The following is a 24,263-nucleotide window of genomic DNA, read 5'->3' as shown; positions in this document are numbered from 1 at the left end:
CTACTGTTACATGCTTGGGAGTGTATTCATTTTGAAGAAAACTTGTTTTACTGATTTTCATAAGTCTCAGATGAGTTTTGAACATACATCATCTATGACCCCGCTATGACAATTTAAAATGACAAAAGTTTTCAGAATAGATTTTTATCCGCCGGATGGATGGCGGATGCAATTCGTTTTTTTTCAGATTCCCGTAAACAAATGATCCGGTCAGACAATAAAACGGTTATCACCAAAAGTGCGGGAGCGCAAGTCGAATTTCAAATTTTGTTTACTCAAGATTCAAGATGGCGGACAAAAAAGTGTCAGAAATCTGATCTTTGCTGGTAATATTTCAGTTAATTTTGTATATTTTTCATTGTCTTGTAATTTGAATTCTGCTACAAGTTAAGGCATGATTTTTTAGCTGTTTAAATAGATTGTAACCGTTTTTTACAACCTTTTCATTTCAAATGAAAACTTTTCAAAATGAAGGTAAGACAAATTTCTTTTTCAAATTGCTGTAGGAGAAATAAACTCTCTGAAAGCAGAAGCCTGGTGGAGGCAACTGTCCCTCAACAGGCAATTTTTATTTTGGGGAATGGGTCTTGATGTTACTTAAATATATAGATTGGCAATTGGGGCAAAAGACAAGAGGAGCAAAAAAGCACCTCTCATAATAATAAAATTTTTCCGTAGCATCACTTTCCTCTCAAACTTTAATTAGATAGAATTAGCTTAGATGTAGTGTAGACCGACTCTGTGTGATTTCATTTTCACCTTCCTATTATTCCTATCTCTAACTAAAGAAGGATGTTGAAATTAGAAGAGCGAGGGATGCCAACATTAGACCAACTTACGTACGGTAATACCTTGCTTTGCCTTTAGCTCCAAGGGCAAGGCTTAAGTGTTCCTTTTTTCCTTATTTATTTATGTAGGGAGAACAAACATGTATGTTTTGTTACTACTTAAATATATAGATAGATAGATCAGTGCGTCACAAACAGCCATATAAACAAAACTCAACATTCTCACAAAAGTTGTCTTTTTGATTTCCCAAACATTCGTCTCAAGCGTTCCCTTCCACAATAATTTATGTAATTGCAATTGCGGTCAGTCCACAGTCGGCTTCAACATATACACGTGTTTTTATATACGTGACCGAAGTGCCTACTAAAACAATCCGGGGGTAAATAGCGAAGCAACACAGCAGATTATTCGTAAGTATCTTTGACAATCAAATACAATATATTATACTATATTTCCTTAATTCAAAAATCAAAAATTCATTTTTCATTCGCGAAAAATAAAAATAAAAGAATAATGAATTAATATTACATACTAAGACGCCCCCGTCTTTTACTCTCATTTAATTTCCAATCTCGGCACGTGTAAAACGCCGGTCCGCCCAATATCCACCCAATCAGCTTAAATTCACTTTAATTGTCCCTGCCCTTGACATTCAAAAAATAGTATTTAAAAATTATGAATTTATAATAATTACAAAAAACAAAAAGTCTGATACTTCATTAGTGAAATATTCAATAAATTCCTGGTTTCAATTTTCAGTGGGCGTTCTTCTAGGGCTTCGTTTATCGCGCAATTTTTGCGTCACACAAACTTTCTCGGCCGCTTGTAATAATTATACATTGCCAAATTTGGTTCTCCATTGTCGAGTCAGGATCGATGGTGACGTCACCTAAGCATAAAAAAGAAAGGATTTCGTCAGTTTTATGCATATATTAATTTGCGAGATATTCTATTCGCCGCGCGAGCGCACTTTTCGTAGACTAGTCGGAGTACTTTCTTTTACTCGCGGGATTGATGGTAACTTTTCATCTTCGTTATTTTTAAAATGAAGCACAACCGAAAAAAAACGAAACTTCAGAAAGTTGCGTATTTCCAGTGAGTAAACGACTCTGACAATTAACAAAATTGATGATGATGATTTTTTTTCGGTCAGGCCAATGTCTCGTATTGGGGGTTCTAGTCTTGAGCCCAAAGCCTACGCAGGATTGCAGCGTTTGGGTAAACGAGACAAAACTCTAAAAAAGCTGGTGTTTTGACGCGCTTCCGTGCTCTCGAAATATCGCGGTTTGAGACGCACTGTAGATAGAGATAGAGATACCTGTTTATTTTTTTTTTGGGTGAAAATTAATTATTTAGGAACAGGGGCAGCTTGCTTGAGATTTGGTTGAAGATATACATAATATACAGTCAGCAGGCACATCCTGGCAAATGAACGGGGTATTTTTCACTTGTGATTGGTGGCAAATGCAAGGGGTGGAAAACAAAAGTGATGTAATAGTGCTGAATACCCCACGCAATTGAACCGGGTTTGAAATATTTTGCTTCATTTTGAAGAACTGCATACTGTAGATGAAATCTTTTTTCCATGGGTCAATTTTTTCTTCGAAGATTGAAGAAACTTTTGACAAAAAAATAAAGTTCCCAGCTTTCTACCTTTTTTCCCGCTTTCAGTTTGAAGTTTATTTTTATTCATTTTCACGCTTTTAGCCTGAGACGTCCTATCTCATTTACACTGGGTGACGAATACCCCCATGCTAATGCTCACCCCGTTCATTTGCCAGGATGTGCCTGACTGATATACTCAACTGGATTTTGCAGAATCAGTCTATATAGCACCTTTTAATGCTTTTTTTATCTAAAAGAGAAAAATACCCAATCCAAATTTTATGCTTGCCTTTTGCTTGTGGGTGATTTTGTTCCAAAATGAAAAATGGCACAGTTTTCCAGATATATTTGAGCTGGTTGCGAGATAATCAAACTTTTTTTGCCCCAAAGTTAGTGTATAATGGGGTTGTTTTGTTGGAACAAGCAAAAAAAATTCCAGGTGATTATCTTGAATAGGAATTTTTTTGGATTTTGCTCAAAATTTGTCCCGTACGCGATGTGTTCTGGCAATATATGTAGTTTTTAAACGTCCAATGCGCTTTTCCTGACAAATTTACATACCTTGTTAAGCATTTTTCTGTAAGCATACTATTTAGAATTAAGAGCCATTTTCTGTAAGAGTGGGGCAAAATTTGAGCATCCAGATAAGTAAGGAATTTTAAATGATCTCATTTTTGGATATTTTGTTCTTCAAGGTAAAAAAATGAGAAATCCAAAAGGAGAAGTCTCAAAAATCCATAATGGTGGATTTATCGGGTTTTAAAGGTTTTGCGAAAATTCAAAAAAGCCAAAAATTAGCTGAGATAGCAATTTCTAGCCCTAATAACTTTTTGCGCCCTAAAGATCACGTGGATTTTTTTTCATATATTGAAACTATACCAAAAATACTACCAAAATCCGAAATAAAATATTTGTGACCATAAGGGCGCGCGCAGCTATGGTGGCCCAAAAATACAAACTTTTCAATTTTCGGTGCACTTTGAGCTCATTTTGCAGTCCATCTAGAAGAAATTTTCACAGAAAATTGAATAAGAATGAAAGAACACCATTTGGACTGCCTAAAAATCAAATTTTCAAAGTCTGAAATTTTCTCAATATGGCGCCATTATGGTTCAAATGCGGTAATAATTTAAAAAAGTAGCATCTTTGAGCTGCGCCAGCCGCCTGCGCCCTAAAATCTGGAAAATTTCACTTTGAGGGTCTGATAGTCCACCAAGTTGACTTTCAAAAACAACAAACAGAACTTTGTGATCTCTAACCATCATGGAAAAAAATTACATTGAAAAAATTTTTTTGCTCAAAATCCGAAAATGTCACTTTTTTGCTATTTTGACAAGCTTTGCAGCCTTTCAACAGCAGTTTGCAAACATGAAATTTGACAATCTATTCATAATTTACTTGAAATATTATCTAAAATACCCAAAAAGTGATTTAAAACACTTTTTTATCACATAACAAGAAGCCCGTTAGGCGTGAAGGCCCAGCAAAAGCGTAATTTACGCGATTTCCAAAAATTCCAAAAAATGTTTAACAAGATTTCAGGAAAGGGATGTCCAAAGGATTTAAAATTTTACTGCGTCGAGCAAAATAAAATGAAAAATAAGTCGACAAGGATAATTCTCCCTTTCTTCATTTCTTAGAACAGGGAAGTGAAAAAATAAACGAAACATAATGTACAGTAGTCAATCAAAAATAAATTGAATGTTGAAAGCTCTACCCGAAGGTAAACAATCAAATTCAAAATATCATTAAATTCAACTTCCATAAGAAACAACATCATTGCATGAAAAAAGTTCTAATCTTGTTCAAATTTACACATGAGCTGCATTTTAGTCTACATTTACCATGTCCATATTCCATTTAAAATTAGTATTTATAATAATTCTGTGTCGAGTTTGAAAAATCAAGCCGCCAATTCGTAAAACACAACAGATCCAGAAACAACCATATTCACATGTAGCATCATGGAAAAAGTTCCAATCTTGTTCAAATTTACACATGAGCTGCAGTTTAGTCTCCATTGCCATATTCCATTTAATCGGTATTTGAAATAATTCTGTGTCGGGTTTGAAAAATCAAGCCACCAATTCGTTGAACGAGACAGATCTAGAAATATATAACCATTTTCACACGTAGCATCATGAAAAAAGTTCCAATCTTGTTCAAATTTACACATGAGCTGCAGTTTAGTCTCCATTGCCATATTCCATTTAATCGGTATTTGAAATAATTCTGTGTCGAGTTTGAAAAATCAAGCCACCAATTCGTTGAACGAGACAGATCTAGAAATATATAACCATTTTCACACGTAGCATCATGAAAAAAGTTCCAATCTTGTTCAAATTTACACATGAGCTGCAGTTTAGTCTCCATTGCCATATTCCATTTAATCGGTATTTGAAATAATTCTGTGTCGAGTTTGAAAAATCAAGCCACCAATTCGTTGAACGAGACAGATCTAGAAATATATAACCATTTTCACACGTAGCATCATGGAAAAAGTTCCTATCTTGTTCAAATTTACACATGAGCTGCAGTTTAGTCTCCATTGCCATATTCCATTTAATTGGTAATTGAAATAATTCTGTGTCGAGTTTGAAAAATCAAGCCACCAATTCGTTGAACGAGACAGATCTAGAAATATATAACCATTTTCACACGTAGCATCATGGAAAAAGTTCCAATCTTGTTCAAATTTACACATGAGCTGCATCTTAGTCTCCATTGCAATATTCCATTTAATCGGTATTTGAAATAATTCCGTGTCGAGTTTGAAAAATCAAGCCACCAATTCGTTAAACGAGACAGACTTAGAAATATATAACCATTTTCACACGTAGCATCATGGAAAAAGTTCCAATCTTGTTCAAATTTACACATGAGCTGCATTTTAGTCTCCATTGCCATATTCCATTTAATATCGGTATTTGAAATAATTCCGTGTTGAGTTTGAAAAATCAAGCCACCAATTCGTTAAACGAGACAGATCTAGAAATAACCATTTTCACACGTAGTATGATTGAAAAAGTTCCAATCTTGCTATAATTTACACATGAACTCCATTTTAGTGTTCATCAGCAAATTCCAGAATCAAGTCTTTTTGAAAACAAGAAACTAAAAGTGAAAGTCAGAAATTGATTTAAGGTATAGAATTTTCACTCAGAAAGCTTTATGAAAACTATAACATATGACAGAATGTTGAAAAAGTTTACAAAAAAAAATCACTACAAAGTTTCTTTGGTTTGAAAGTCTCTTGACCACTAAAGCAAAGAAAATGTTCAAGAAAGTAAGAATCAACACATGAAATCAATCTCCTCGCTTCAACCGCCATCTTGTATCTGTTTTGTTTTGAAAACGTTTGTTGTTTAAGGAGCGCGAAATCAGAAAATATATCTTTTTTAGCCAGTACCCGACTTTCGCAAGCTTTTCCCTCTCCAGACGGCAAAAAGTGTGTTACTGGTATAAAGCGCCGTTTCTACCAAAACGGACACACAGAAGGAAACACGGAAAAAAAATAGTGACACTCTCTTTAAAGGCCCACTCGCTAGCGCTGGGCCAAAAAGGCTAAAATATCTGTAAATAAGTAAATTTTAGGTAAATTTGGTGAATTTGGGTAATAATAAGAGCCTTTTTTTTAATCTTCAGAATAAAGAAAGTATGATACCTCACCCTCTTAGAATTTGATCTAATGATCTATCACACAAGAAAATAAGACTCTGAAAATTTCACTTTGATATCTCAAGTAGTTTTGCAGATACAGTGTCTCAAAGATAGGCTACTAAGCGATAATTGACCCCTAAAAATCATGAACTCTGGTGGGGAGCAGATTTTGAAAGCCAATGAAATTTTATTCAAGTACATTAGAAAGCTGATTTACAGTGGATTTCAAGAACTTTTTGTAAGGAATCAGAAAAAATCAAATTACAGTCTCCAAAATTTTCCTCTAGCACCTCCTGTAGAGGGCTTCAAACTTTGCGTTAATTTTGGTCAAAAAATTGGTCTATCTTCTACACCTAACTAATCATTGGCATTAGGGGGACAACTGCTAAAAGTTTCAGGTCATTTCCATCAACAGATGACATTTTATGACAGTTTCTTTATTTTAGACTTGTCCTTTTGGATTTCTCATTTTTTCACCTTGAAGAACAAAATATCCAAAAATGAGATCATTTAAAATTCCTTACTATCTGGACCTGCCCCACTCTTACAGAAATTGGCTCTTAGTCTTAATTCAGAAACCAAATTTTATTTCATATTTTCAGTTAGTGAAGGCCTATGCGCCTTTATTGCAGCAGTCCAATTTTTTGTCCCTTACGCAACAACTCCAATTACACTGCTTCAAATATCAACGAGGAAAGAAATTCTGCCCAAAGTTTGTTTTTTTTCCTTTCCTATATATGTGTCATGTTTTTCAGACACTTTTTTTTTAAAAGAAATTATTTTTTTTAACCAAATTGAAAAAAAATCACACTTGTCCCGTACGTCACAGAATGAAATACTCAAAATCAATAATATATATGTACAAGAAATGTTTTGTATTCCCTGAAGTCACTCTTATGTATGTATCAAAAGGCACAAAAAGTTTTGCCATATACGTATCTTTCTTTTTCGAGATATTTCACACTTTGTATGGATCGTACAGGACAAAATTAGGATTTCTATTTGTCCCGTAAGCGACAAAATTTGAAAATCATTAAATTTAACAAAAGAAAGTTCTATTTTGACCAAATCTTTTGCATTGATTGGTTAATCTACACCATATTGCTAATTTAAATATCCAAGATTTTTTAAGTTAGTTGTATGAATGAAAGTTATTGAGGGTTAAGGAGTGATTTCCCCTATTCAAGTGCAATGGTGTATACCACAGATACCCCCCATAAACTCTGATAAACCTATTTTAGAATGAAAAAATCAAGTTTTTCTGAAAGTTAAAAGGTTAATGAAGATTTCCAAAAGTTATTTGGTTCTGAATTACAATTCTCTCTTCAAATTGAGAGGCTGTTACCATTGCTACAATTTTGTAGCTTACGGGACAAATTTTTAGCTGTAAAACCTGTGAAAAAATTGAAAACAGGAAAACAGCTTTTAAAGTGTAATGAAACTATTTTTTTTCTCAAAACCTGACCCCTAGAGGAAAAATTTTGAGATTTTTTCAGCCTTTTGGAACAATTTCATGCAAATCACCCTTGTGTCATTTTTACAAAGATTTTTTGCTTTTAAGGGGGTTTCATAATAGACCTCAATCTTAGCGCACACAAAATGGTATATAGAGCTTAGATGCAACAGAAGCATAGCACTCAACTCTCCCACATTGGACGGGAGACTCCCGCATGCCAATGTTTTCTCTCGCGGGAAAAAAAATTCAGCCAAATCTCTCGCATTTTCAGGATTTTCTCCCGCATCTCCTGCATTTCCAAAAAATTTCCGACTTCCTGAAAAAAAATTCAAATTTTGAAAAAGCGGCATGGCAAAATTTCCTGAATTTGGAAAATTGGGACAAAAATTTCCCTGATTTCCCGAAAAAAAATTTCCGTTTCCCTCGATTTCCTGATTTTCTGATTCGGAAAAATTGAATAAATATATATAATTGGGGAAAATTTTTTCGACTTGAAGCTCTCCCACATTTTTGCGAGGCAAAGCTGACAGCTATGCAGAAGGTCATTTTGAGGAATCTGTTAGAATGATTACAAAGCTCTTGACAGAAAAGCCTTTGTTTGATATTGTCAATGATGACAAGTGCTGTCCAAACTATCAGCAGTATCAGGCTCACAACGTCACCCCCGGCAAATTACACGCTTGTAATTGGTTCATTGTATTGAGGCAGTGGATGGTTAGGCACGCTAACAGTGAAAATTTATTTGTCATGGTCTCTGTTGCTGCAGAAATGTTGGCTCTTTTGTGTTGTTAATGTTGAATTTATAAAAAACAAAAATTACATCCCAACTGTCCAGAACTAACCCTTTCAAAAACCACCACATAAGACTTTAAACTCAAACTGAAATATCAGCAGCAAGGTGCTCAAATAATGCTTAAAAGTTTTGGCTGACAGTAGATTATTCTCCTGGGAATAGCATCAAAGTAACCTATTTAAAGGGGTGCATAAAAATAAAGGCGAAAAATAACTAAAGAATTTAAAGGTACCACTTTCTAATACTATTGAAACCTTTATTTATTAAAAGTTAACCCTTCACATTTTTGTTTAATATCATTTGATTATAGTTCCGAATAATGCAATCCGATACAGAAGAAGAATTAGTGGAAGATTTAGTTTCAGCAACAGAAGCTCGAGATATCAGGTATTCTCATTTTATGGCGAAGGATTCATCAAAATTAGTCAAAATTCGTTGAAACAGATAAAATTTACGTACAACTACAAGAGTTTAGATGAGGATACTGATCCACTCAAAAAAGTCTTTCCGTCGATAAGACCAGATAAGACAGTGCTAAAAATATGGGATATTAGTAATGGGACTTTTATTTGGTGTTTCATCTCATTCTATGGAGCACTGCTGTACCAAAGCTTGTTGAAAAATTCGGCTCATTATAAAACGTTTATTCTACTAGATTATGTTATTCTCGAGGGGGGGGGAGGGTCTCGGTTACTAAAATCGGTTACAATTTTTAAATAATAACACTCATGATTTCTCACAAAAAGTTGTCCATCTTTGTAGGTCTGTGGAGAAATTAATCCAAGCTGGTATTGATCCATCAACACCTACAAAATCCAATGGATGCTCAGCCATTCATTCAGCTGCAGTCCTTGAATCACCTACTGGTCCTGAGATAGTTGCCAGAATGTTACATCATGGTGCAGATCCGAATGCCAAGACGCCTACTGGTCTTAGTCCGCTACATATTGCTGCAATGTGGGGCAGATATGAGACTATAAATGTGTTGATAGATAATGGTGCTAACATAGCTGTTAAGGACGATGATGATATGTCAGCTTTGGATTACGCTGAAGATGCTGAGAAACACAAGAAGGAATGTATTGATGCTTTAACAAGGTACAGATGCAATAAAAGACGAAATGATGGTTTCAAATCAAAAACAAGAATGAATCTGAATAAAATCCTTGGCGGTCATGTTGAATTTTCAACTTTTTTGACTGAGAAAGGAAATACCAGTGAGGATGATTCCAAACATAAATCCTTTGATAATAATTCATCCATTCTAAGCGATATTACCAATTTGGTACAAGAGGACTTTGATCCTTCAGATTCTGGCGAAGAAGAACTATTAGCCAATGAGACGTTGTTTCAAACTTGCAACGAATCAATGATGCATAATATAGCTTCATCAACGATGATCGAAGGCACAGATGGATGCTTTCCCATTGATAAGTCAGGTAAAACTCCTCTTTCACTTCTGGAAACGTTTTTTAACACTTTCACTTTGCCTAGCCCTCAACGAAAAATTGACTTCTCGGAATTTCAACGAAAGTTTGACTTTCAGAGGCTCCTTTATGGCCTGAATATTTTAGAGAAAATTGAATCAGAAATAAACCAGCTGCGCTGGAAGGTCAGCCTAAATTGCTTAATATGATTAGAAAGATATGTTGTTAAAAATTGATATGATTTACTAAAACGAGAGTGAAAAAGTCATCAAATTTACGTTTGTATACAATATGGATTAACGAAAATATGCCATGTTACAATCTGTATGACAGAATAATTATTCGTCTCTTAATTAGGATAGATATTTAGATAATAAAAATTAGATATACAGATGAACATCAACAACAGATTCATGAAAATAAAAATCCTTGCAAGGAAGTTAAAAGCAAGGCATACTGTATATACTTATAAAAAATCACAAAAAATTTATACACTTTTCATTTTTTACTAAGCTTACACTTATAATTATATTCAAGCTCAAGCTGGACAAAAAATCTAAAAAGTTTCAAAAACAAAGATGCTGTAAATCAGTAAAAGTTAAAATGGTGTCATTCTTATTCATCTTAACTGCAGAGAAATAGTTTAGCTTAAAACTACATGTTTTTTATAATACACGTTTTTTTTTAAGAAACATACTTTTAAGAAACATGAGGCTCAGAATGCCTAAAAACTAAGAAACATCTAAGAAACATGCTGAGGCTGAGAATGAGAAAATAACATTTTTTAATTCGGTTTTTCTTAAGAACCTTCCAATCCAGCCTTCCATGAGGCTGATTATGTCAAAAAGTTTAGAAACATGTAAGAAACATTTAAGGCTCAAAAGGCCGATTTCTTAAGAAACATTGAGGCTGCTTGGTGAAACTAGTTTCTTAAAAAAAAAAGACGTGTAAGCAATGAAAAATTCAAAATAAAGTTTACACCGACACCCAAAATACTATCTAAAATTTATTCAAATTTAAAGTTTTATGTTTATATACCCGGTGTCGTCCCAGAAAGACTGTAATTATTGTACTGTATTTTCCCTAATCTGAGCCTAAATATGCTTAAAAGTGCAATATTTATCTATTAAAAAATATTTAATCCATTTATATACATTTATTATTTATCATTATTAGTCCAAAAAAATGTAAAGTGTCCGCCATCAAATCACAGTGAAAAAATGCAAGTCGAGAAAAACATAATTTCTGTCAATAATTTGATGAAGAATACTTCAGCCTTTCTGAAATTTATATAGGAGCTGCACTTTAAATATATATACTTGATTAATTTCCATTTACGCTTGATCATAATTACCTCCAAGTCAAAAAGAACAAATGCAAGTGTCTGCTTTCAAATCGCAGTGAAAACTTAAGTCTAGAAAGTATCATTTTTACGTCAATAATTTGATCAAGAGCTTCGGTCTTTCTCAAATTCACATAGGAGCGGTACTTTAATATACTTGATCAATTTCCATTTACGCTTTATCATAATTATCTCCAAGTCAGTCCAAAAATACAAATGTATATAACTGCCAGTGAAAAACGCAAGTCTAAAAAAAATCATTTTTGCATCAATAATTTGATGAAGAACTTCGTTCTTTCTCAAATTTACATAGGAGCTGTACTTTAATATACTTGATCAATTTCCATTTACGCTCTATCATAATTATCTCCAAGTCGGTCAAAGAAAAACAAACGTAACTGCCTGTGAAAAACGCAAGTCTAGAAAAAAATCATTTTTGCATCAATAATTTGATGAAGAACTTCGTTCTTTCTCAAATTTACATAGGAGCTGTACTTTAATATACTTGATCAATTTCCCTTTACGCTTTATCATAATTATCTCCAAGTCGGTCCAAAAAAACAAACGTAACTGCCAGTGAAAAACGCAAGTCTAGAAAAAAAATCATTTTTGCGTCAATAATTTGATTTATAGCCCTGCAATACAACTGTCAATCATTTTTGAGAAAACTGATTGGATAATTGATGTCACGTGGCCGTTTAATATTTCCCCATAGTGACCAGTTATGAAATTAACATCTTTAGAAGGTTAATTTTTACGATGTAGAACAATAGAATACACTTGTTAATTAATTACTTTTATTACTTTATTTTGCATGGCTATAAATGGATTATTAACCTCAGTAAGCCTGTCTCTCTGGAAAATATTGACCTCGGGCACACGTGCCCTCGGTCAATATTTCCTCAGAGAGACCGGCTTTTTCGGTTAATAATCCATAAGAAGAACTTCGGTCTTTCTCAAATTCACATAGGAGCGGTACTTTAACATACTTGATCAATTTCCATTTACGCTTTATCAATATTATCTCCAAGTCCAGAAGAACAAGCATATAAAATGTCTATCAAATCAAAAGATAGAAAACACTCAAGTTCGAGAAAACATGAAGCTGTGAACTGTAATATATATACACTCCATCAAATTCCAGTAATTGTTGGTGGTTATTCTATATTCAAGTCCAAAATGAAACAATATGTTTTCATGCTACAAAATAAATAAATGAGGTCTAGCAGGTAAAAAAATAACTCACAATTCAGGAAAAAACTTGAGCAAATAAGTTAAAATCTTCATACTTTAAAGAAAAGAACATAATTATAATCTAACTCCAGTGTTGCATCTTCCTTAGTTATAAGTTTAAAAGCCACTTCAACAAGATGTAATGATTGTATAAATAAAAGCTGGCAAGAGATAAACACCGAACGAACGAAAAAGACTTATCACTTGAGCCGCCATCTTGAAACACCACATTAAAAATTATGATCTGTAAAAACAACGCACGCTAAAAGTACCCAAAAAGTTAACCCGATCGGAAGAAAGTTTAGAAATCAAAGTGATATCGGGAAATCGGAATAAAAAAACCAAACTCTTAAGTTGCGGCGGCGGCTGGAAAAAAGGGATTTGAAGGGTCATCGGGGCTGACCAATAAAATACAACAACAAAGCAAGCAAAAACTTATGTTTCAAAAGTTATGGCCGTTTGAAGTTCCACCAGTATTTTAAACACTTATTACAAGTATATTCGTAGTCGGTGGCAGCGTGTTTAAACATTAGTTATTAGGGACTGGTTATAAAGTGATAGATTTCTGATGCCCTTCCACTATTTTTTAATGTTTTGATTTAGCTCCCGTTCAATGTTGATTTTGTTGATCAAATTAAATTCGAACCTTCATCCGAATGTACACACGATTTTTACGAAGTGTTTTTCACCAATTACGAATCACCAATTACGAATCACTTGATGAAAAACTATATTTCTACCAATAGACAAGCAGATTATATTGCTCCCATTTTTCTTCTTCTTCAATAGAGAACCTGACGTCATCACTTGGTTACCTTGGTGATAGATCATCGAGGAGCTCACACAAATCGTCTACGTCATCATCAACCTCCTCATCTTCAAGCACAAGTTTTGGTGGTGTTGGAAGTGCTGATGAAACGTTCTGGAGTTGCCATGGTGGAAACACGTTCCTTCGCTCTGATAGAGAGGTTTGTGGGGAAGTGTTAATACAGTTGACGCTCTCTAATTCGATTTTCAAGGGGGATTGGATTTTTGTCAAATAAGGGAGCGTATCGACTATTGAAGAAGCGTATTGAATAGGGGAGCGTCGTTTGTGAAAGTTTCTTCTTGAGAGTAATTTTCGATATTGTTGAATAGTTAGAACGTTGAATTTAAGAGAGCGATGAGTATTATAATTGCAGTACATACCCAGCTGGCACACAATGTTGTTTCAACGTTCATCTAACGTTAAATGGACGTTGTAAACGTTAGATAAACGTTGAAACAATGTTTTGTGCCAGCTGGGTAGTGCTAATGGGGCGTTTTTATCTGCCGTTTTTTACCTCTGCTCTTTCATAAATTACTTTGCGAGCATATTTCTTGCTCTGAATTGATTATTTTGGTAATCGTCAGCCGTGCAAAATTACTCGAATCTGATGGGTTTAGAGGAGTGCGATTAATCGTTAATTGCACTATTACCACTTTTTGCACTCTTCGGCGGGGGGACACTTTTGTCCCCTTATTCTTTTCTCTCCCAAGTCCTGTGTCAGAGACTTTTTTTTACTATATAATAAAAAACTAAGACATTTTTTTTCTTCAATATAAAAAAGAACAAAGAAATTCGCTTTGTGTACATAAGTTGCATTGCAATTCGAATGTCAAAAATGTTCCCTTTTTCTAAAAAAAACTATGATTTACTAATGATTATTTACTGACGATTACCTCGTCCTTCGGACTCGTGCAAATTACTATTTTCTCCTTTGTTACTCGTGATTAATCGTTAATTGCACTCCAAACCATACGATTACTAGTACTAATTGAACTTCAAGACAAAGGAGTTATTAAATCTCGGCTCTATTTAAATGTGTCATCTTTTAAGTCTTGTGAGATATAATTACCTTTAGTAATTCTGGTAATTCTTTGAAAACGAGACCCTTGTTGTTCTTGACGTAATTTATGAAAAGGTCTATTGTGAACACCTTTTTTAATGTTTAACCACTACAGGATAAAGACGCAACCCTCCCGCCGATCCGTCGCAAGCGAAACAAAAGCCATTATTTTGTTCCTCTCTCCTCTTCTGCACCATCCCTCAACGGAGAAGAGTCAAACCAAGGAGAAGAAGAACACTCCATCGTAGAGGATGAAAAACAAGCCACACTAGAGGAAACCCCCGTTCCAGTGGACAGGGAAACCCCAGAGCGAGAGATTTTCCCAGAGGAGCGAGAGATGATCGAAAATATGTCAAATTTGTTGAATAGTAGTGAAGCCGGCAACGAAACATTTACCGAGAACAATATCAATCTTGCTCAAGAAGCTACTGTCAATTATAGTGGTGAAAATTCATGGGATATTTCAAAGCTGATCGATTATTATGAAGACCAAACGAAAAGTGACGAGTTTAATCCAAACCAAAGTATTTTAGCTGAATCACCATCCAAAACGTTGAAATCTTCACATTTTGTCATCATCAACTGCAGGGAGAGTGTTCCTAATCATCAACGAAGGAGTATCGATGAATTGAGCTCCATCACAGTGTCGTATGACTGGAAAGACGTCAGTCAAATGACAGCTACACAAGAATTGGATGAAAACATTGTCGAAGTTTCACCTTCCGTACTAGCGCTTACCAACATGGAATTGAAAGATCAACTGATAAGTCTTGGAGAGAAACCAGGTCCCATTTCTGACACAACGCGAAGGGTGTATCAGAAACACCTGGTTCGTATTCAACAAGCATCGACAACCGGTAGTCATGGTGATCAGAAATCAAAGGTAGATTTTGTTTTTTTACTCTTTCAGATTATTTTGTAGGAATATCTTCACGAAGCTTTACTATTACAGTAGCCATCTCTAGGTTGAATGAAATGAAAGTTTGTCTTTTAATATCGAAGAAATCTGAGATAGACTTGCATCGTAGTCCTGCATTAGATCACGAGATTTCTTTTGTTAAAGCGTTGTCGGAACTAAGGGTTTCTTTCATATTATTGGCAGATGCCTTTAGGAATAGCTTTCTCCGCCATTTTCGGATATACTCCGTCATTTAGAATATTCACTAATGGAAAACTTCACTTTGCTTATCTCCTCAATTTTTAATATTTTTTTCAAATTCTCCTACCACAGAAAGAAGAGAAACAGTTGAAAGATTACACGAACGAGATGCGTCAAATCTTCCTGAACACTTTGACGCTACCCAAAGATAAAGGTGACTCATTGGAACAAGAGATGTCTTTTGTGTTTGAAAATCCAGAGAAACATACCTGGAGAGAAGGGTAAGTAAATGATTATAATGTCTACAGTTGACGCTCTCTAATTCGACCTTTTAACTACATATTCGATAGGCTCCCTTATTTGATGAAATTTAAAGTCCCCGTCAACAAGAAACTCTCATACGACGCTCCCTAATTCGATAAAAATCCGAAAGGCTATGTAGATGGAGTGCTTTAGGCTCTTCCAAGCAAAAATAGTAAATACCGCAAAAAATATTGATGCTATTGTTTTCGAAAATCCGCGAAGCTTTTGATTGATCAAGCGCTGAAATTATATTGTAATGTCATGTGACTTAGGAAGGATTTCCTACCTAACCTCGGCACACTTTTCAGCAAAAGCCTGATATCTAGCCCTTCGGGCTTTTATAAATCTATAATTGAAATGCGGATAATACGCAGGGAACGAGACTGCGTTATTCATTTTCCTATTCTTATATTCTTAGAACGCAAAAGACGTCTTTCAATTACATCTTGCTCGACCCACGTGTTACAAAGAATCTTGCGGACCGTGGTGAGACAATGTCGTTCACAGAACAGTTCCGCACGTTTGTGTCCGCCATCTTTTACATTGGAAAAGGCAAGAAATCGAGACCTTACGAACATTTTCATGAAGCTGCCAAATACTTGAGACCAGATAACAAGCAATCAAAGGTTTGTCTTCTAGCTTCCCATAAAATCAAAAACAAAGTGTTACAGTGTTCAAGCCTTAAGTAAGTGACCGCAGTCGGAAGCGACCTGAAGGCTCCTCTTTCGATAGCTATCTACCCGAAGGTAGGAGATGGCGCCACTCTTTCTCCCTGGATTGATCCACTTTCCCTCTTAATCCTTCTCTTAATTGCTGAACATCAAGCAGAGTGGCATCAAGTACCATTTTGAAAATCTTTGGTATGACCCGGCTAGGGGTTGAACTGCAGCCAGATCCTCTACCAGTGCACTACGGTTCAAGCCTTACAGTGTTCAAAACTCTCCCCTCACTTAGAGTTTCGTCTAACCAACCTCTAAAAAGAAGTAGATCCGTCTCAAAACTCGGAAAAATATCGAAATAAATCGAGAAAACTTGGCTTGTGTTAAGTTAGCTTTAAAACAGCGCCAGATTTTATAATTTTTCGTTCCAAAAATGCATTTAAAATTCAGCAAAATTAAAAAAATATTGCCAAATTTGTTGCAAATATATTTTGCGATTTAATGAAATAGGTTTTAACGAACAAAACTATTTTGTAAATGTTTTTAATGTTTCTTTGTCTTACTCCGTCATTTTCAAAGCGTCTTACCTTTAAAAAAACTTGATACACTTTCATAACCTTCATTCTTCACATTTTCCATTCATTTATACAGCCTTCCAATAAGAGTAACATGGTACTGGACATTTGGGAACAAGGATATGGCGTGACCACCCTTCACCTTTTTCATAGTGTCATACCAGTAGAAGCGTACACAAGAGAAGCATGTATGATTGACGCTATGAGTAAGTATATAGAAAGAATCGATATTTTACGTGGATAGCCCAGTAATCTAGGACTTTTAGGCAGTCTTTCGATTGTTTTCACGGGGTCCATGGCCAGCCAGCTTGGCTATCTATGAACTGAACGTAACACTGGAAGGAGCGGGGATTCGAACTGCGAACCCCTGGTTTTAGACGCTGACGCCTTTGACCACTTGGCCATCCCTCCTTATGAGTATGTATAGGAAACACAGTGATATAATGGGCTCTCTTTAATTTTAACCTCTATAATTCGAACTTATTCTCGATTACCGTGCAATCCTCATAAACACTTTCAACCATCCGCATCTAAATCTGTTGCACGTTTTTTTATAAGAACAAACTATTTTAAGTTCATAATAAGGCTTCGATGGCAAAATATTACGAAAAATAAAAATAAAATGTGAAAACCATCTAAATCTAAATTTATGTTAGTATGACAATGTAAAGAGTCTGATCGTACTGTACTTTTTTTGAAACTTTCCCTTTTCACACAGTATAATATTTTGACAAGATCTAAATTTGAAAACAAAGATACTCCTAGATACACCATAACACCATAAATCTATATATTAATAGCGGTGCTTTGTGTGTCTGTGTGTCACCACTTTCGTTTTCGCTTTCGCTTTGTTTGTGTTTTAAAATTATGACTTTTAGTCTCTTGCTCCACAAATTTGTTCTATTGGATTCGCGCCATTCGGAAAAGATCGGATAGAGCTTGGTTTAGACTTTATTCAGCCTTTGTTTTGAAATTTAAGGTCCATCTACATTTAGTAATTTTAATTTCTGCCGAGACTTGCCTTTTTCTCTCTTCTTTTGTTTTAAATGTTTTCGAATGTATTTAACGATCGTATTTATTAATGACATTCGAATTCTTTTCAAAACAAAACAATTTCATTTCATGGAAAAGAATATTTCAAAAGTAAATCAAAACATAAAAATCAAAAAGCTTTTGGACAACAACAGCATAAAAGGGCGATAAAATGCATAAGAAAAAATTGGTTCACTTCTTTCTTCTTATAAAAACATTCAAGACGTCGTTACTGTTAAGTTTAAATTTGAAAAGTTATGACAAGGGTTTAAAAAAGCAACTTAGAATTGTCTTATTTTTTTTCTCGATCTGATAAAAACAAAGAGTTGCACTATTCTTTTAGACAGGCAGCTGAGGTCACAAAAAAATTGGACGGGGTGCGAACAATCCCAAACCACTTTTAATTGAAAATATACAACCTAAATATCTAGAAACCATCAACCGGAGTTGTTGAAATTACTTACCGGACGTGTCCGGTAATATTTAGTACCTGATGACGTCATGCGTGCCCATAGGCTAACTGAAAAAATTTTGAGAACCAACATAGACATATTATATACCGATCAAAGCGTTTTTTAACGTAGATTAAGAAAATGGTCAGTAACCATATCTGAAAATTTTGCTATAAAAAGTTAGAGCGCTTTTCCTTTATGTCCGTAACGTCAATTTTACCTGTCCGAGACGAAAAAAAAATCAAAAATTCAAACTTATCAAAATTGAAATCTAAGACCGCCATCAAAAATCGATATAGAAGACTTTTAAGTGGATATATATGATTTCTCAACCTAACTCGAGAAAATCGATCCTAAAGAAAGTGTAAATATGACGTCATCAAAACTTCGGAAGCTTTTAACTTTTTATTATCAAATTTTCAGACATAGTTACTGACCTTTTTCTTAATCTACGTCAAAAAACGCGTCGATTGGTATATAATATGTCTATGCTTTTTTCATAAAAATTTTCATTTTGCTTGTGACGTCATCAAATACGAAAATATTTTCGGACGCGTCCGGTAATTATTTTCAAACTGTCCGGTTGATGATTTTGTGTTCAGAAAGGTCGTATCTATTGAAAACAACTGTTTAAAGTTTGCTCGCAAACTTTGTAGCTACTGCACTTTTTTATGTGACCTCAGCTGCCTGACTATTTGTGACCTTCCCACTTTTTCCTGAAAAATTGTCATTTAAACTGGACGGCATATTTAACCCGAGCGAAGCGAGAAAAATAACTACCTGCAGAGTCATTTCAAACGACACAGGTACAGTAAAGTAAACGATGCTCTTTCTGATAACTTTTGACTTAAACAAAAAATTATGTCACGGGGGGGACAGTACATGATCCAAATATGGTTAAAAGATAAGACAACCGGGGAAGGTTAGAGTTAAACGTTGTAGAGATTTCTTTTTTTATTTGATCACTTTTTAAGCCAGCTTCAACATCCAAAGGACTTTTAGTGCGTTCAGCTACAGCTTAACCGGCGTGCGACGCCGGGTACCGGCTAGTATTCTATATTTTCTGAGAAAAGTTCATAAATATTTCAATATTTTCTAAGAAAAGTTCCTTCGGAAACGTTTTACTAACATGCTCTGGAAATTGTATGGGTCTATGAATTTCTTTGCAAGATTGTATCTGACTCTTCAAAAACGACAAAAACGACAACCTCTGCTCAATTTTAACCATAGCATTTTGGGTGAATTGTTGACCAGAGAAATGAAATGGAATAAGAAAACAGCTTCTCTGATAGCCGAAAGTGTTCTGATCGTTTCTATTGAAAACCATAGATATCTTATATAAAAAACTTGATAGAGCTACTCTGTATTTCCCAAGCAACTGTAGGTGAAGCAAAAATGATGCGCCATCTTGGTGAAAGTAGGTCACAGTAGGTCACAGTTCGGTACCGGTAATTTGTTTAACCAAGCAAAAAAACCTGGATGGCGCGAAGCGACGAAGCAAAAGATAGGCTTGATCGATCAAATTGCATTTATCAAAGATGGCGTATTATTTTGATTCAAATAAGGATGAAGTAGCTCTATCTAGTGTTTTGTATAAGATATCTATGATTGAAAACTCGATAAAATTTGCAAAGCAGATCAAATGTCTTACTTTCTTGCATTCAGGCGTTTTATCTACAATCAGTGACAAAATACTTGGCACAAAAGGGAAATTCACCGGGGTGTTTTGAAACCACAATCGATTTGTAAGTGCTCTGATCCAAAAGTTCAAAAATGGTCCAGTAGGGCTTGAAATATAGCCTAGAGACCAATAAATCCCTCCCAGATCGAAATAATCGATGAAATCAAGTTGAAGGCCTAAAAATTGACCTTCTCGCTCGAACTTCAATTTTCGAAAAATGGTAAGTTAGCCAAAAGTGCCAATATATTATGGCACTGATTGTAGTGATGCGATCGTGATGCGGTTATATCATTAGAATTGCTAGGAAATTCTGTGCAAGAAAATATAAGTATATTTTGGTCTGAGCGAGGTGTTCCCGGAATATAAGCCCCTAAAATTTACGCATAATTAGAGTCAAAACAAAAGAAGTTCATCACATCACGCTAATTATGCAGATCTCTTCGATCAACAACAAAAGAAATCCATTAACCGAAACAAACTCTCTTAAGGGTATAGGACGAGTCATGTTCCCATTGTTTTCAAGAACATGTGTTCGATCTCTTTACATTCCTGTCTTGACGATTAGCTCACTTCCAAACGATATATACGTATTCAATTATTTTCCGAAGCTGAAATATTCAACTGAATTTCTCAAATTTTTACTTGAAAACAATAGAAATTCAACGCAAAGACTGTGTAAAGATTCATTTTTGGAAAGTCGAATATTTCAGCTTTGGAAAAAAATTGAGTCAAAAGATTTAGAGGTGTTTCTTAGGACCATAAAAGGTATCTCTAAGCCAAATATCAAAAATCATCTGATAATCCCTTTAAATGTTTAACTGGCGTTGGAATATCTAGTGAATAAACCAACTTCAATCTTTTCTAGGTCTTTCTCGTCTCACAAACGCTAAACACGGTGATTTCTATGGTCCTGCATCTTCATGGTCCACCAAGAAGAAACGTTTGCTAGGTATCCACTTGTTAATGAAAGCTCTGAAGATCTACCTTATCGAAGGTGAACGCCAGATCAAGCAGCGTGATTTGACTAAATGAGAATTCGATTTTTTTTCGCAATTCAAGTATCTAATAGCAGTATGGTATGATGAGCTTATTCTGTAAATTTCACGAACGCCAGAACTTACAACGTGATTTGACTCAATGAGAATTCAAATATATTTACAATTTAATTTGGTATGATCTTTCATTGGATAACCTTATGGTGATAATCTTAGAACGCCAGATCAAGAAACGTGATTTATAAATGAGGATTCATATCGATGTGGAATTCATGTATCTGGTACGGTATGTTCTTTATTTTGTTAACGCTATGGTGATAACCTTAAAGTGAAGACCGAACCAATCAGTTTGGTATAACTAACTGAGGTTACAGAATTCATTGCTTTGTATGTAATATTGTATGATTTATGGGAAAGCCTTATAGCATGTTTCAAACAAATAAAAAACAATTTTTAACCTGATGATGAGTTAGTAAAGACTCGAAAAGCTTTGTTCAATAAAATCAAAAAATTTGGTGTTGTTTATTTGTTTGAATTATGATTTAGTGGCTTGGAGAAAAAATGATTATAGCATGTTGTTTTTGCAGGCAGCATATGAAAGGTGTGGTATATTAGAAATATGGCTTGATTGAGATTATGAATTTGAAGCCACGTGCATGCCATCGTAGTAGGTAACGTCATTAAATTCATTTTCGAATCATTTTTATACTTTCTGGGAATGGTTTAAAGGGCTACATACACTACACAATATATTGTCAGACAATTTATTGATGATATATTGCTGAGTGCCGGCAATATATTGAAAAGGTGTCCGCGATATATTTGCAGCTTAGTTTGCATTTTTCCAACAATATAGCCGGGGATTGTTTACAGCAAGAAAAATCCTCATTCATAATAGATCTCATCTTATCTACTTCGTACATTACGGTCCGAAAACGATATTGTCAAATATTGCTCGATAAATTGACGTATCGTTCACATGTTTTAAATCTTTCCCGTAGTCAGCAATGATTTTTAAAATTTTGCTCAAAATTATGGTAAAATTCTAAAGATTTTTAAAACTTTAGTAGAGTAAAGTATTGTATATAAATATGTTAGATTTAAATTTTGTGATTATTCTGTAGATATTTTTAGACGTAAAGTAAAAAAAACATCAAATGTAATTATTTAGAAACAGAAAAAGCGAGATGGAATTTATTTTGTGAATTATTTTCAAAAATGAATATATATTATCAAATAATTGTAATCATTGAATTTTGTTTTTTATTTTCAATTCTATTTTCAGAATTTTTTATTTTTTCAATTAACGAAAACTTTTATTTTAGTATTTTTTTGGAAAGATTTTAGAGTGTAAATATTTTATTGAATTTTCTGATCTCATATAAAAATCTATGGTGATATTGGTGCCCAATAATAGTATTTTAGGCTTGAGAATTTTGGAAATTTTCTTTTCTGAAAAGTAAATCCCTAAAAACTCCCAGTCTTACAATTTTTAGCATTCTAGCGTTTGATAATAAATTTTTGTTTGGTTTGTTCGAAAGTTTGTAATATTTTTTAAAAAATGTTATATATTTTGTTCCATATTTCAACTTTTGTTAAAAGTTTAATTCGCTAGTGATATAAAGTTTGAGGTTGAATGTTGTAGGGAAATTTTATTAAAAGGAATATTTTTTACATTCTATGAAAAGTTTGTTAACTGTATAATGTGGTCTATGAAATTTAACGAATCAAAAATTTTTAGCCCTCTCTGGGCATTTCGTAGACGAGGCTCTGGAATAACCCTGATACACGTTTTTCTTATAATAAGAGCATCCAAAATTTTTGGAACCTTTCGAATGTTCTTAACTTTTTGAGTTTTAAGCCTAAAATTGTTCTTAAAATGTGCTTAATTTCACCATTTTGTGAGTATTTTTGTGCAACCATAAAAATAAAAAACCTAAGAAAGAACAATTTAAGGCTAATGCACCAAAAAATAAAAACAGCAAAGCCTCAACAAAAACATTCTGGCGAGAGTGAATTCATTTTGCTGATTATGATTAAATATCCCCGTATGGTAAAACAATCCCTGAAATATCCTCAATAATTGATAATTTTTCCTTTTTTTTTACAGAATACTCTAACTAAATAATAAAACAAAAAGAAAATGAACAGAAAGCAAATAAAGAAACATGGTCTTGCCTGTGTTGCCCTTGTGATAGCTTGGATTTGTGGAAGAACCAAGGATTCGAAGATTGCTTTGGTCTTGGAAGGTTAGCTGGAATGATTTTGGCCTACTGGATTCATACAAGGCGAAACGAACGTAACACATATTTAAATTGGCACGTTCCAAAATATTCAAAAGTTTTAAGACATCTAAGGATTGTTTCCATAAGAGTCACTAAAATTTCCTTATATCGCTTTATCTTTTCCATTGGTTGTGCTAGCATCGAGTTTACAAAAATGACGATTCAAACTAATATGCAATACTTAAATTCGAAAAATATCTTATCTTCTTTCTTCCAGGTGAAATAAGATTTGTTTCACGCAGTTCAACGATTAATCAAGACCGTCAGGTATACACGTTTCTTTTATAAGAACATCCAGATTTTTTAAGCCTTCGGATATTCTTAACTTTTTGAGTTTTAAGCCTAAAAATGTTCTTAGCATGTTCTTATTTTCATTATATTTTGAGCATTTTTGCCCATTTTCCTAAGAAATCAGGTGTTTTAGAGTCTGCAAAGCCTTAAAATCTTCTTAGCTTGTTCTTAACGTTTTGGCCAGCGAAGCCTTATGTTCTTATATAGTTTGTTCTTATGAAAAACAACGTGTACGACATCCGTAATAACAAGATTTTTAAAAACAGTTAAACCCTTGTCCTTCGTGTAGTTAATGATACTGGCGTGGAAAGATCTACTGCTCTAGAAGAACAGATTGTCAAAAACATGGAGACGTGAATCAAAACTTGGAAAGATGTGGCTTACTAAAGCTGGAAGATTTTGAAAAGCAAGTTTTTCAAACAATGGGAAAATCTAAAAGTTTATGTTGTAGTTCATGTTGGAATTTCTGAAGGTACACGCTTTTTTTTACAAGAATGGTGTAAATCCATTTCATCATGGATATTCTTGACTTTTTTGGGAAAATCATCCTAAAATATTCTTACATCATTCTTAGGTTAGGATCCTAATTCAGACTAGATTTAACATTAGTACATACGTCTCAAGCATAAAATGGCATTTTTGTGTAAGGAGTGAGCCTTACTTGGGGGTAATTGACAATTTATAATCGAAAATGCTCTAAAAATGGCATTCTTAGCTT

At 34.2% G+C, this 24,263-nt stretch overlaps 1 protein-coding gene and 1 long non-coding RNA gene across 4 annotated transcripts; both read left to right on the top strand.

Moving 5' to 3' along the window:
- The first annotated feature begins 238 nt into the window (after positions 1–238).
- On the top strand, positions 239–22,169 carry LOC136817989 (ankyrin repeat and LEM domain-containing protein 1-like). 2 transcript variants are annotated; one of them, XM_067074362.1, is made up of 9 exons: positions 239–326; positions 8,614–8,690; positions 9,066–9,742; positions 13,095–13,273; positions 14,289–15,056; positions 15,405–15,553; positions 15,994–16,201; positions 16,886–17,015; positions 20,840–22,169. In XM_067074362.1, exons 2-9 carry the CDS (start codon positions 8,623–8,625, stop codon positions 21,004–21,006), a joined length of 2,346 nt encoding a protein of 781 aa, XP_066930463.1. In that variant the 5' UTR covers positions 239–326; positions 8,614–8,622; the 3' UTR covers positions 21,007–22,169. The 2 variants fall into 2 exon arrangements, with proteins under 2 accessions (XP_066930463.1, XP_066930462.1); XM_067074361.1 differs by lacking the exon at positions 239–326 and adding an exon at positions 372–474.
- A 936-nt stretch (positions 22,170–23,105) lies between these two features.
- Positions 23,106–24,025, top strand: LOC136817955 (uncharacterized). Of its 2 annotated transcripts, none has more exons than XR_010848176.1 (3): positions 23,106–23,218; positions 23,472–23,521; positions 23,835–24,025. It is a non-coding gene; the product is annotated as an uncharacterized lncRNA (long non-coding RNA). The 2 variants fall into 2 exon arrangements; XR_010848175.1 differs by having other exon boundaries at positions 23,106–23,268.
- The last annotated feature ends 238 nt before the right edge of the window (positions 24,026–24,263 follow it).

Source organism: Clytia hemisphaerica, unplaced genomic scaffold, assembly GCF_902728285.1.
Source record: "Clytia hemisphaerica strain Z4C2 unplaced genomic scaffold, Clytia hemisphaerica genome assembly, whole genome shotgun sequence".
NCBI classification, from domain to species: domain Eukaryota; kingdom Metazoa; phylum Cnidaria; class Hydrozoa; order Leptothecata; family Clytiidae; genus Clytia; species Clytia hemisphaerica.
This window is presented reverse-complemented; position numbering and strand designations above follow the sequence as displayed.

Excerpts from the sequence above, each read along its gene's own strand:
- LOC136817989 (XM_067074361.1), top strand. Across the intron at positions 9,743-13,094 it reads CTTTCCCATTGATAAGTCAG|AGAACCTGACGTCATCACTT; the intron begins GTAAAACTCCTC and ends CTTCTTCAATAG. Across the intron at positions 16,202-16,885 it reads CAGATAACAAGCAATCAAAG|CCTTCCAATAAGAGTAACAT; the intron begins GTTTGTCTTCTA and ends TCATTTATACAG.